Source organism: Somniosus microcephalus, chromosome 34, assembly GCF_052327205.1.
Source record: "Somniosus microcephalus isolate GS21.2 chromosome 34, FLI_Smic_1.0, whole genome shotgun sequence".
In the NCBI taxonomy this organism is placed as follows: Eukaryota; Metazoa; Chordata; class Chondrichthyes; order Squaliformes; family Somniosidae; genus Somniosus; species Somniosus microcephalus.
Genome location: NC_141020.1, coordinates 18,936,091 through 18,950,375, shown reverse-complemented (window position 1 = coordinate 18,950,375; position 14,285 = coordinate 18,936,091). Strand labels below are relative to the sequence as shown.

General features: G+C 48.7%; 1 protein-coding gene across 1 annotated transcript in view; it reads right to left on the bottom strand.

Moving 5' to 3' along the window:
- The window catches only part of LOC147096858 (uncharacterized), a 36,779-nt gene extending 23,775 nt beyond the window's left edge, over positions 1-13,004 (bottom strand). Inside the window, exons 1-3 of the mRNA XM_085973548.1 lie at positions 11,746-13,004; positions 4,349-4,445; positions 2,339-2,408 (exon numbers count right to left, since the gene is read on the bottom strand). Of these exons, the coding sequence (XP_085829674.1) occupies positions 2,339-2,408; positions 4,349-4,445; positions 11,746-11,752 (174 nt within the window). The 5' untranslated portion in view covers positions 11,753-13,004. The remainder of the gene's footprint in view (positions 1-2,338; positions 2,409-4,348; positions 4,446-11,745) is intronic.
- Between the last annotated feature and the right edge of the window lie 1,281 nt (positions 13,005-14,285).

The window sequence follows — 14,285 nt, the reverse complement described above, 5'->3', positions numbered from 1 at the left end:
ACATGTTGAGATAGGAGAACTGCTGGCGGTATACCCTGGGTGGGTAAGGCCTCCTTTCCCGACGCCTGTTGCCCCCTCTCCGTCTAGCCAGGGCTGCCACTCTCTCACGGCGTCTGTGAGCCCTTTGGATGCAATTGAGAAAGCCAGTGTTTGCACCCATTGCAGCCCCCATAATATGCTGGCAAACAATGATATGTCAATGAAGGCAAAGACAAGTGGAAAGCTGTGGCCTGAAGCCACAAGTACCTGTCCGAGTGTTGGGCCAAAGCAGAAAGCTCTCTACCTTGGTCTCTCTGCAAAGATCCGTCTCTCAAGAAGGAGTGCTGCAAAATGGCAGCCTTTTATAGTGCAGGAGGAGTGCCCTTTAATTTGCACCCCCCGCGCCCCGCATCGACTGAGCACCGTTCCACTCTAACAGTCGCTAGGGGCGCCAGGCGCACAATGGGGCGTCGCGACTGAATTTCCGGTTGGGGGCGCACAAAGGGCGTTGCACGAGGAAATGACGTCATGATCTGCGCGCGCAGCTGAGCGCACGCAAAGACTTTGCGCCGCCGCTAAATCGTGAGTGAAGTTGGGAGTTGGGGCGAGGCGCAGATCGCGCTGCGCCCGGCCGCTAGCCGCCTAGCGCCCGACATCTACTCCTCCTAAGGCGCTACCGGCTGGCGCAACCAACTGAATTTCTAGGCCCTTCACTGGCTGTAAAGTGCTTTGGGACATCCAGTGGTGGTGAAAGGTGCTATATAAATGCAAGGTCAAAATCCTGGAACTCCCTCCCTAACAGCACTGTGGGAGTACCTTCACCACACGGACTGCAGCGGTTCAAGGTGGCGGCTCACCACCGCCTTCTCAAGGGCAATTAGGGATGGGCAATAAATGCTGGCCTTGCCAGCGACACCCACATCCCATGAACGAATAAATAAAAAAAAGATAGATAGAGATATTGATAGATAGATAGATTGATAGAGATAGATAGATAGAGATATCTAGATACAAAGGTAGATAGATACAAAGATAGATAGATAGATAGAGAGATAGATAGATTGATAATTATCAAAGTCTTCCATTGAGTGCACAGCTGTCACACTTCAAATATGTCAAAAGTAAGAAAGAAAGCCAGTCATTTCCTGTTGATTTCTCCTGCCAGCGAGCTGTGAATTTAAATTACCTCCCAATGTACAAACTTCCCTCCCCAACAGCAAATAACCTCTAATTGACCTCATGGCGTGCCTATTTGCCGCATTTAGACTTTGTGGCCTTAGAGGGAACAGGGAAAATTCAACACAGTGGCAGGTTAGCAGCAGAATAATACCTGGGGGGGGTGGCGGTATAGCATGGTCCAGCGCGCCCGTCGTTATACAATCCAGCACATGCTCAGTGAGCAATGTCGGGGGAATAATACCTGGGGGGTGGGGGCGGCATAGCATGGCCCAGCGCGCCCGTCGTTATAAAATCCAGCACATGCTCAGTGAGCAATGTCGGGGGAGGTCGGCTCGCTTTAGCTTAAATGTTCATTTGTTGAATCTCACTTTTGGATGTTAAAAGCGAATCTCTGCGTTCGATTCTCTATGTTAAAGGTGCTATTGTCAGCTGTTGGAGTAAACAAGACTCACTTCATCAAATGGCTTTCAGATCGGTTCTCACTCTATCCAAGGATACACTTCGTTCTGAAAAATGTCCCTGATGTTAGCGTGACCCGTTATTGAGTAGGATAGGGAGGGAGGGTGGAGCGGGCTACATTCCCAGCCTCTGCTTAGTGAAAAGGGGGCGTGGGGGTGCTAAAACGGTACAGACGACCCCACCAGAGAAAGGAAGACTTGCAATTCTACTGCGTCTTTCATGAGTGCAGGACGTCCCAAAGCGCTTTACAGCCGATGCAGTACTTTTGAGGTGTAGTCACTGTTGTAATGTAGGGAACACACAGCAAGCTCCTGCTAACAGCAATCTGATAATGACCAGGTAGCACAGGCCTCCTTATGTGCTGTATCATTACCTGGGCCATTTTTAGGTGCTGGTTGAGGGCTATATATTGGCCGTGACATTGGGGAGAACTTCCCGTGCTCTTCTTCCAATAGTGCCGTGGGATCTTTTACGCCCACACGAGAGGGCGGACAGGTTTAACCTTGCATCGGAAAGACGGCACCGCCTGACAGTGCAGCGCTTCCCTTGGCACTGCTCTGGGAGTGTCGGCCTGGATTACAGGCTCGAGTCTCTGGAGTGGGTGTTTTTGAAACCACAACCTTCAGACTCAGAGGCGAGGTGCGCTAGCCATACCCGCCGAGCCATGGCTGACACCTTGCCGTCTGTGCTGCAGGAGGGTCTGAAGGAGGGGGCGTCTCACCTGCCCGTGCGTTTCCTTGCCCTCAGTGAAATTCCGTTTCATGCCATGGGGCATTTTAAGAAGTCGGACTCTAGATGAAGAAAGAGTTGCAGCCAATGTAAAATTAAATATGCAATTAATTGAACAGCCCACCCTGTTTAAGAACATAAGAAATAAGAGCAGGAGTAGGCCATACGGCCCCTCGAGCCTGTTCCGCCATTCAATAAGATCACAGCTGATCATCGACCTCAATTCCACTTTCCCGCCCGATCTCCATATCCCTTGATTCCCCTAGAGTCCACAGCCCTCTGGGGCAAAGATTTCCAAAGATTCACCACCCTCTGAGTGAAGAAATTCCTCCTCATCTCAGTCTTAAATGGCCGACCCCTTACCCTGAGGCTGTGCCCCCTGGTTCTAGACTCTCCAGCCAGGGGAAACAACCTCTCAGCATCTACCCTGTCAATCCCCCTCAGAATCTTGTATGTTTCAATGAGATCACCCCTCATTCTTCTAAACTCCAGAGAGTATCGGCCCATTCTACACATTCATCATAGGACAGCCCTCTCATCCCAGGAATCAATCTAGTGAACCTTCGTTGCACCGCCTCCAAGGCAAGTATATCCTTCCTTAGGTAAGGAGACCAAAACTGTGCCCAGTACTCCAGGTGTGGTCTCACCAAGGCCCTGTACAATTGGAGCAAGACTTCCTCACTCTTATACTCCAACCCCCTTGCAATAAAGGCCAACATGCCATTTGCCTTCCTAATTGCTTGCTGTACCTGTACGCTAGCTTTCTGTGTTTCTTGCACGAGGACACCCAAATCTCTTTGTAGTCTAGTTGAATGTACCCGAGGTTTAGAAGAAGAATCTATCGTATATATAGTATCCAAATTAAAAATCTTACGTGTGCATGCACTTCCTGTCTATAGAACCTTACTTCCTGTTGTCACGTTTTTTGCCACACTTTTGTGACAACATTTTTCCATTATAAATTCCTAGGTCCCCAGTTCTGATGGGAAATGCTTATGTAAACTTTACCTATAACCAATTATAACTTGCATTGATATAGCACCTTAACGTAGCAAAACGTCCCAAAAAGGAGCGACTGAGGAAGGTGGAGAGTTCCACAATTTTCCGATCCAGGGAAAAGGTGATTTAGAGGAGGAGGGTCCCAGGGATTAAATGTTCAGAGATTTCGCACCCAGCGCGGAGGCTTGTTCAATGAGATTGCGGAATGGCCAAACGGGCCGTGGAGATCAGCAAGAGAGGTTCCAGTAAGTTCGAGAGGGCTGCTGGTTGGTGGACTGAGCTCTGTGTCATGCTCCAAGGGGAGCGAGGCATTGCCCCTGGAGTGACGCCTCTGGGATTCTCATCTCTCATTTTAGTGTCAGCCATGGCTCAGTGGGTAGCACCCTCGCCTCTGAGTCACAACATCATGGGTTCAAATCACACTCCAAGAAACTTGAGCATAAAATCCAAGCTAACCCTCCCAGTGCAGTGCTGAGGGAGTGCCGCTCTGTCGGAGGTGCCGTCTTTCAGATGAGACGTTAAACCGAGCCCCCGTCTGCCCTCTCAGGTGGATGTAAAAGATCCCATGGCCGCTATTTGAAGAAGAGCAGGGGAGTTCTCCCCGGTGTCCTGACCAATATTTATCCCTCACCCAACATCACTAAAGCAGATTATCTGGTCATTATCACATTGCTGTTTGTGGGAGCTTGCTGTGCGCAAATTGGCTGCCGTGTTTCCTACAATACGACAGCGACTACACTTCAAAAGTACTTCATTGGCTGTGAAGCGCTTTGGGACGTCCTGAGGTCGTGAAAGGTGCTATATAAATGTAAGAGTTTCCTTCCCTTTTTCAACAACGTGGAGGTGCCAGGAAGCAATGGATGGTGCACACAAATCCATGGAGGAACAAGAGAGGAAACAATGACCATAAAAGTAGCAGCCAATTAAAGGACAGGACAGAGAGAGCGCGGGCGGGGGCTGAAGAACTGGTTCTAGTCTCCACCTTCTGCTCTCTCGCTGATACCTTTTCCGTTTGTTTTCCTTTGGTTTTCTTTTCAATCCCGAGGGACCTTCCTCTGAGCTCTCTTTTCCATTGGTTCGCTCCTCATCACGGTTCCTTCCTGTGGGAGAAACCGAACAAGTTATTACAACATTCTAGGGAGTTCAACTGGCAATGCATCACTGTTCCCCTTTCTTACATTATCGAGATGAGGGAGGGGCCGTTAGCGCTGGGAATCGGAGCACTAGACTCAACATCGAGCCTGTAGTGTATGTACCTTTAAGGGGAGAACTACTTTTTAAAGCTCCTGTATACTGTAGTACCGGCAGTGACCACACCTGTATATAAACCCTGAGTAGGGATCTGTACAGTTAGTTTTAGAGTAACCCTCATTCAGTAAACACCTGTTGATTGTTCCCTGCAGTCTCTTGTCTAATTATTGAAGGACACAACATCAAGATACACGGATCTAACAGAGCCTCTCCAGGTCAGGTGAAGCCCAGTCCGACTCCCAGTCTGCCCAGCAATACTCCGCCTCCCTTACCCCAGAACAGTGCCCCCCTACTGTACCATTGACCCATGCAGCACAGAGGAGGGCCATTCAGCCCATTAATAGTTCGCTACGTAAAAAAAATTCTCCTCATCTCCCCTCTGGTTCTTTTGCCAATTATCTTAAATCTATGACCTCTGGTTACTGACCCTCCTGCCACTGGGAACAGTTTCTCCCAATTCACTCTATCAAAAACGCTTCAAAATTTTAAACGCCTCTATTAAATCTCCCCTTAACCTTCTCTGCTCTAAGGAGAACAATCCCAGCTTCTTCGGTCTCTCCACACAACTGAAGTCTCTCATCCCTGGAACCATTCTATTAAATCTCCTCTGCACCCTCTCCAAGGCCTTGACATCTAAAAGCGTGGAACTGAACACAATACACCAGCTGAGGCCTAACTCGTGTCTTGTGCTGGATTAGCATAACTTCCTTGCTTTTTCATTCTGTGCCTCTATTAATAAAGCCACGGATCCTGTATGCTTTTTTCTAACAGCCTTCTCAACCAGTGTGAAATTTCTCCATTTCGCACGGCAGACATCCGGGGGGCCTCTCTTAATCATCACTGTAGCTTGTCGGCCCAAAACCGTAGCCAGGATCTGGGGTTGTCATGTACTGTATCTCGAGTGGGTCCTCGGGAGTAAGGTGAGATCGCCGGTGAATGGCAAACCAGCGGCACTTCGATGGGCTGAGACTTTTTGGGCAAATTCATTTCACCTTTGGTGCCCTAGAGTGAGTGAGGCTGGCGAGGGTGGGGCTGGAGGTGGTGGGGTGGGTCGGGGGGGTCAGAGCGGGGCTGGGGGTTGGGGCTGCGGCGGTGGTGGTGGTGGGGTTGGGATGGGGGGGGTAGGAGATGGTGGGGGTAGGGCAGGGGGTCTTGGGGAGTGGGGCTGTGGGGGGGAGGGGGCCCAGCTTGGGGTGAGGGAGCCTTTTATCTTATCCATCTCAACTGGATTCCTCCCACTTTCCCTGGGATATCCATGGCGAGGGAGATAGGGTTTAGCTTGAAGACCAAGTTGCTGTCAATGCTACTTCATTACATTCTTGGCCATGAGGTACGTTTAACCAATGGTGGTGTGACTCCCCCCACCCCTCCTATCCAGGCCCAAGTTGCTTGGTAGATCCTGCTGGGGTGTCATGGGGGGGTTTGCAGGTCAGTGGAAGATTCAGAGCCTTCCACCCAGATTCATTGTACCAGCAATCGGCAGTGGGTTTAATGGGGTTGCGGAGCAGGCTCGAAGGGCCAAATGGCCTACTCCTGCTCCTATATCTTATGTTGTAGGAATTGCCAAATTCTAAGAACTGAGGTCGACTCAGGCGATCAAACAAACAAGTTTTAATGCAGAACTAACGAGTTTAAACAGTTTGTCGAAATCGATACAGGAGAACCACGAAAACAGGTCTTTGCTGGTCGGAGGCTCCACGAAGACTGCCAGGGCGGTCCCGTGGATGGCGTCATGACGTCATCACGTTTCTCCCGCGCTTGGGTGGTCACGTGATTAGCGGCATGACGTCATCGCGTTTACCCGCGCTTTGCCGCGGTCTTAAAGGGACCGCGCCCCGTGCATGCAAACAGTATGTACAAACACAGAAATCACTAACAGACTAGTACAGGATTAGGTTGGAGTCAAACCTCGTTAAAGGGAATTATGTACAGTTGTTCAAAGTCCCTCAGTGGCTCTGCCGCAATGTCCTATTTCTTATGTGATGGCACCACACCACAGGAAGGATTTATTGGTCTTGGAATGGGTGCAGTGCAGATTCACCAGCATGATACCAGGGCTCAAAGGATAACATTATGAGGACAGGACTAGAGTATAAAGGATTAAAGGGCGATCTAATTGAGGTGTTTTAGATGATTAAAGGAGTTGATAGGGTTGATAGAGAGAAACTATTTCCTCTGGTGGGGGGAGTCAAGAACAAGGGGACATAACGTTAAAATTAGAGCTAGGCCGTTCAGGAAAGAAAGAAAGAAAGACTTGCATTTCTATAGCGCCTTGCATGACCACCGGACGTCTCAAAGCGCTTTACAGCCAATGAAGTACTTTTTTGAAGTGTGGTCACTGTTGTAATGTAGGAAACGCGGCAGCCAATTTGCGCACAGCAAGCTCCCACAAACAGCAATGGGCCAGTAATTCCGGTCCCAACGCGTGAGTACGGACGGGGTACTCACACGTGGGCCCGATGGAAGTGCACAGCGCATGCGCTGAAAACCGGCATTTCCTGTCCTCTGAACCAAGGGGTTAAGAGGTGGAACGCATACGACGTATCAGGCAGCGCGTGCGCGCTGAATTTCCTTTTTTTGCAAAGAGTTGCCCGTGCGTAAAGGCCTCCGGTTTTTACGCTTGAAAATACCAGACGTAAGTACTTAGTTTTACAGGTAAGTGGTCTATTAATACAATTTAGAATTTTTTTTCCACAGGTTTATAATTTTTAAAGAATTTACAGTAAGGTAAGTGTATTTTTAGACCCTATTTGTTAAAAAATTATTTTTTTTTAAAATTTGATTAATTGTTTAAAATAGTTTTTTACAGTTATTCATAGTTCATTTATTTAGTGGGATTTTTTTTAACTTTTATTTGTAGTTTAAGTGCTGTTTTGGTCGCCCGGAGTTTTCATGAGTTTGACAGTTCTTACTATCAAACTCATGAATGAACTTTTGCAACCTCCCATTGGTTGCCCAGTGCCCACGTGATCCCAGCCGGCTCATCAAAATAACTACGCTTTAATTCTGTTTAAAACTACTTTACATTCTTCAAAATAATTTAAAAGTATTTAAAACTTTATAAAAGTTACCTAAAGATTAATAAAAATACAAAAAATGTCTTTAAAATGCTGCTCTGCATGTAGAATTGCTTTGCAGCTTGTGTTAAAAATTGGGGGCGTGGCCTATGTTAAGGAGACCTCAAGGGGCGTGTCTAACTTAGACTCCGCGCTCGAGGCTTCGCGCTGGCTGCACTCCTGGGCGGCGTGACGTCAGACGCTGCCCGGGAGTAATCAACTGAAAACAGGAATTGCAAGCGTCCCGGGAGCTGAACGGCAGGCGCGCCGGGTAAGTGCTCATTGGGGGCTTGCACGCGCGGCAAGCCCCCGAGCCTAATTTCTGGGCCAATGTGATAATCACCAGATAATCTGTTTTTGTTATGTTGGTTGAGGGATAAATATTGGCCAGGACACCGGGGAGAACTCCCCTGCTCTTCTTCGAAATAGTGCCGTGGGAAGCACTTCTTCATACAAAGGACAGTGGACACCTGGAACTCGCTCCCGCAAAACGCTGTTGAGGCTGGGGGTCAATTGAAAATGTCAAAACTGAGATTGATAGATTTTTGTTCGGCAAGGGTATTGAGGGTTACGTGATCTACTCTTCCATCACTAGCCTACTGCGTGTTCCTCTTCCCTCCACTATACATCAGGAAAACCAAACCATGAGCTACGTAGATAGATAAAGCCTTTTCCCCCAATTCTATTTACAAAGCATTACGTATAATTTACAGCACAGAAACAGACCATTCCGCTGAACTGGTCCAGGCCAGTATTTATGCTCCACACAACCCTCCTCCCACCTTGCTTCATCTCACTATATCAACATATCCTTCTAATCCTTTGTCTCTCTTGTAATTACCCAGCTTCCCCTTAAGTGCATCTATGCAATTCGTCTCAACTATTCCTTGTGGTAGTGAGTTCCACATTGTAACCATTCTTTGGGTAAAGAAGTTTCTCCTGAATTCCCTATTGGATTTATTAGTGAATATCTTATTTTTATGGCCACTAGTACTGGACTTCCCAGAAATGGAAACATCTTCTCTATGTCTACGCTATCGAGCCCCTTCATAAGACCTCACTTAGGGTCACCCCTCAGCATTCTCTTTTCTAGAGAAATGTCCCAGCGTTTTTTCTGTTTCATTTATGGGATGTGGGCGTCGCTGGCAAGGCCAGCATTTATTGCCCATCCCTAATTGCCCTTGAGAAGGTGGTGGTGAGCCGCCTTCTTGAACCGCGACAGTCCGTGTGGTGAAGGTGCTCCCACAGTGCTGTTAGGGAGGGAGTTCCAGGATTTTGACCCAGCGACGATGAAGAATCGACTGATATATTTCCGAGTCAGGATGGTGTGTGACTTGGGGGGGAACTTGGAGGTGGTGGTGTTCCCATTCGCCTGCTGCCCTTGTCCTTCTAGGTGGAAGAGGTCGCGGGTTTGGGAGGTGCTGCCGAAGAAGCCTTGGCGAGTTGCTGCAGTGCATCTTGTAGATGGTACACACTGCAGCCACGGTGCGCCGGTGGTGGAGGGAGTGAATGTTTAAGGTGGTGGATGGGGTGCCAATCAAGCAGGCTGCTTTATCCTGAATGGTGTCGAGCTTCTTGAGTGTGGTTGGAGCTGCACTCATCCAGGCAAGTGGAGAGTATTCCATCACACTCCTGACTTGTGCCTTGTAGATGGTGGAAAGGCTTTGGGGAGTCAGGAGGTGAGTCACTCACTGCAGAATACCCAGCCTCTGACCTGCTCTTGTTGCCACAGTATTTATATGGCTGGTCCAGTTAAGTTTCTGGTCAATGGTGACCCCCAGGATGTTGATGGTGGGGGATTCGGTGATAGTAATGCCGTTGAATGTCAAGGGGAGGCGGTTCGGCTCTCGTTTGTTGGAGATGGTCATTGCCTGGCACTTGTGTGGCGTGAATTGTGGCCTGATTTAGCATTTCAATGTGGCCGAACATTCGGTCCCTTCTCCTCACCCTCTGGAGCTCTCTCCTCAAGCCCCTCAAGCCTTGCCTCACCCCAGCTTCAAAAGCCTCCTTAAAATTTGTCTCTTTGGCCAGCTCCCCTCATCCCACCACCATCGCCCGTTCCTGCTTGGCTCCAGTCCTGAATCATGAAGTGCCTTGTGATGTCACACTGTGCTAAACAATACTGTAGAAGTGTAAAGTGGTGCTGAAAGTGTGAGGAGTAGAATGGGGGAGGGCAAGAAACGGGGCAGAGTCCTCAATGGTGAGCACTCTTGTCTCTGAGTCAATAGATCATGAGTTCCAGCTCTAGAACATAGGAACAGGAGGAGGCCATTCAGCTCCTCGAGCCTCTTCCGCCATTCAATTAGATCATGGCTGATCTGTAGCTTAACTTCATTTACCCGCCTTGGTTCCGTAACCCTTAATAGCCTTATCTAACAAAAGTCAATCAATCTCAGTTCTGACATTTTCAATTGCCCCTCACCCCCCTCAGCCTCAACAGCTTTTTGGGGGAGAGAGTTCCAGATTTCCTTTGTGTGAAGAAGTGCTTCCTGACATCACTCCCGAACGGCCGAGCTCTCATTTCAAGCTTCTGCCTCGAGCACACAATCTGGGCTGATAATTCAGTACAGTACTGAGGGAGTGCTGCATTGCTGGAAGTGATAACCTTCTGGGTGAGACGTTGAACTGTGGTCCCATCTGCCCACTGGGGTAGATGTTGACATATCCGAAAGAGAGCAGGCAGTCCTCCCAGTTTGCTCGCCATGGAGGGAGTGCAGTGAAGGTTCACCAGACGGGTTCCTGGGATGGGGGGATTGTCCTATGAGGAGAGATTGAGTAGACTAGGCCTATATTCTCTAGAGTTTAGAAGAATGAGAGGTGATCTCATTAAAACATACAAAATTCTTACAGGGCTTGACAGGGTAGATGCAGGGAGGATGTTTCCCCTGGCTGGAGAGTCTAGAACCAGGGGTCACAGTCTCAGAATAAGGGGTCGGCCATTTAGGACTGAGATGAGGAGAAATTTCTTCACTGAGGGTGGTGAATCTTTGGAATTCTCTACCCCAGAGGGCTGTGGAGGCTCAGTCGTTGAGTATATTCAAGACAGACATCGATAGATTTTTGAATATTAAGGGAATCAAGGGATATGGGGATAGAGCAGGAAAGTGGAGATGAGATAGAAGATCAGCCATGATCTTATTGAATGGCGGAGCAGGCTCGAAGGGCCAAATGGCTGACTCCTGCTCCTATTTCTTATGTTCTTATGTCCGGGCCAACATTCCTCCCTCAACCAGCAACACCAAAAACAGATTAATAAGGAACACCTCTTTAAGAGCTACGGCTTTCATGATTCGCCTATTTATTTATCCAACTGATGTTGACGGGATCTTGCTGTGCGTGAATTGGCTGTTGCGTTTGCCCACGTTACCAAAACAGTAATTCATTGCATGCGAAATGCTTTGGGACCATTCTTGAGAGATGTGACAAAGCGTTGCATCAATGCAAGTTCCTTCCCTCTGAGAGCGCGAGAAACAGAACGAGCGGGAAAGACAAATAGAGCGGGGAGTGAGAGGCAGAGGACAGATGTGTGTGAGAGTGACAGAGAGCACCGAGGAAGAGAAAGCAGAGTTAACAAACAAAAGAATGAGAGAGAGAGAGAGAGAGAGAAAACACAGAACCAAAAGAGATAGAGAAGAAACAGAAGAGAGCGAGAATTACAAAAATGAGACAGGCAGAAATTGAGAGCCGCAAAAGAGAACAAGCAAAAACCTCGAGGCCCGGACTAATGATCCAGAGACGTGAGTTCAAATCCCACCACGGCAACTGGGGAATTTAAATTCAGTTCATTAAACAAATCTGGAAAGCTAGCATCAGTAATGGTGACTATGAAACTATTGTCTTTAGGGAAGGAAATCTGCCACCCTTACCCGGTCTGGCCTATATGTGACTCCAGACCCACAGCAACGTGGTTGACTCTTAACTGCTCCTCTGAAATGGCGGCTCACCACCACCTTCTTGGGCAATTAGGGATGGGCAATAAATGCTGGCCTTGCCCACATCCCAGGTACGAATTTTAAAAAAAGTCTCTGCTTGGGGTACTGGGATGGTTGAAAGGTTTTTAACTGCCTGGATCCTCTAGGCAGGAATCTCCTACCTGACATGCGACCTGTCTACATGGCACCCTGAGAGGGGAAACGGCTGTGCAGTGTTTCTAGAAGTGACGGTGCTCCGCGGCTCAACAGAGCGGAAGGGCAAGCAGATGCGAGAGCCAGTTGGTAAGAAGCGAGTCCCGCAGGGGTGGCACAGCGGGTTCGGCGGGCACTGTGCGGGGTAGCGGGACACCAAGTCAACAGGTGTGCCAATCTCACGTGTCGGCAGGTCACTGGAGAGTTATAAACCGCATGGTGGGGAGTGGCAGTCACTTGATTTCCCCCCAATGGGTGCAATTTAAACCACAGGCAAACATGTTCGGCAACCCGCAAACCGCACTTTAGGTTTGTGACGAGGTCAACCTGCTTTATGATTTCATGAGGAAGCTCTTGTGACATCATAGTCAACGTATGCTCATAAAGAATGTTCTGCTAAAGGTGGGTATATGGCGCAAGGAGCAACAGTATTGAATGAGCATCGTGTTTTGTTCCAAGTCTGCCATGGCTCAGTGGGCAGCACTCTTCACCTCTGAGTCATGAAGGTTGTGGGTTCAAGTCTGGTCTGCAGAGACTTGAGCACATAAATCTAGGCTGACACTCCAGTGCAAGTGCTGCGCTGTATTTTGGATGGGACATTAAACCGAGGCCCCGTCTGTTCTCTCAGGTGGACGTAAAAGATCCCGTGGCACTGTATCGAAGAAGAGATGGGGAGTTCTAGTGTCCTGGGCCAATACTTATCCCTCAACCCACATCACTAGAAACAGATGATCTGGTCATTATCACATTGCTGTGCATGGGAGCTTGCTGTGCGCAAATTGGCTGCCGCGTTTCCCGCATTACAACAGCGACTACCCTTCAAAAAGTACTTCATTGGCTGTAAAGCGCTTTGGGACGCCCGGTGCTCGTGAAAGGCGCTATAGAAATGCAAGTCTTTCGTTCTTTTCAAGTCAGCAGGAAGCTGAAAGAACCACTCGTTGCCCCTTGGAAGAAAGAGTTTGCTGACTAAAACCCGTTCGCAAGCCAAAGTGTGAGCTGGTTAATTGAAGCGTTAATCTGGCAGGTGTCAAAGCTTCAACAAATGTCAGCATTTCACTTCAGTGTTTTCACCTTTATAATCAGTCCCTTAATAATCGACTCCCGACAGCGTTCCCAGTTAGATTCAAACTTGGCACGTCAGTGGATTCGCAAGAGGGAGCTGGCAAGCGCGAAGGAGCTCCCGATTACTGGTGCGCGGAAAGCGGTTTCAGATGTTCAGTAAATCCATTCCATTATTGCTTGGATCTCAATGGGCCTTGAAACGAGGTCCAACGAAAAAACCAGCGGGCCGTCGACCCCGGGTGCAAGTGCCCGAATCTGCCTGCTGGTGGCCCCCATCACTGACCCCGCCAACGCTTGCAGGGGCAAGGGGGAGCAGGGAGGGGGGGGTGCCTAATTTAATTAAGACTGGCGAGCATTCGCACCACTAAGGGGCACGTCATGGGCTCCTACCTCCTCCCCCCACCCCACATAAGGGGCAAGAAATTGCAGTCTGTGGGGAGAGTGCCAGGTCTGGGAGTACCCCAGCCCACCCCCGGAGTCATCGGAAAACGAGCAAAATGATTTAAACGTTTGCGTGTGGAGCACGTTGCAATCTTTTTGAGAGATGACGATAAGTCGTTTAAGGATATTCAAGATCTTGGAGAGGCTGCAGAGGAGATTGTCTAGAAGGTTACCAGAGCTGCAGGTACAGCAAGCAATTAGGAAAGCAAATGGTATGTTGGCCTTTATTACAAGAGGATTTGAGTATAAGAGTAAAGACGTCTTACTGCAATTATATAGGGCCCTGGTGAGACCACACCTGGAGCATTGTGTACAGTTTTGGTCTCCTTACCTAAGGAAGGATATACTTACCATAGAGGGAGTGCAACGAAGGTTCACCAGACTGGTTCCTGGGATGGGGGGATTGTCCTATGAGATGAGATTGAGTAGACTAGGCCTATATTCTCTAGAGTTTAGAAAAATGAGAGGTGATCTCATTGAAACATACAACATTCTTACAGGGCTTGACAGGGTAGATGCAGGGAGGATGTTTCCCCTGGCTGGGGAGTCTAGAACCAGGGGTCACCATCTCAGAATAAGGGGTCGGCCATTTAGGACTGAGATGAGGAGGAATTTCTTCACTCGGAGGGTGGTGAATCTTTGGAATTCTCTACCTCAGAGGGCTGTGGAGGCTCAGTCGTTGAGTATATTCAAGACAGAGATCGATAGATTTTTGGATAAAAGGGAATCAAGGGATATGGGGATAGTGCGGGAAAGTCGAAAGATGAGGAGGGAGATCAGCCATGATCTTATTGAATGGCGGAGCAGGCTTGAAGGGCCAAATTGCCTACTCCTGCTCCTATTTCTTATGTTCAGTCACGTGGAGAGACTGGAGAAGCTGAGAAGGTTAAGGGGAGATTTAATAGAGGCGTTCAGAATTATGAAGGGTTTCGATAGAGTAGATGGAGAGAAACTGTTTCCAGTGGCAGGAGGGTCGGTAACCAGAGGACACAGATTTAAGATAATT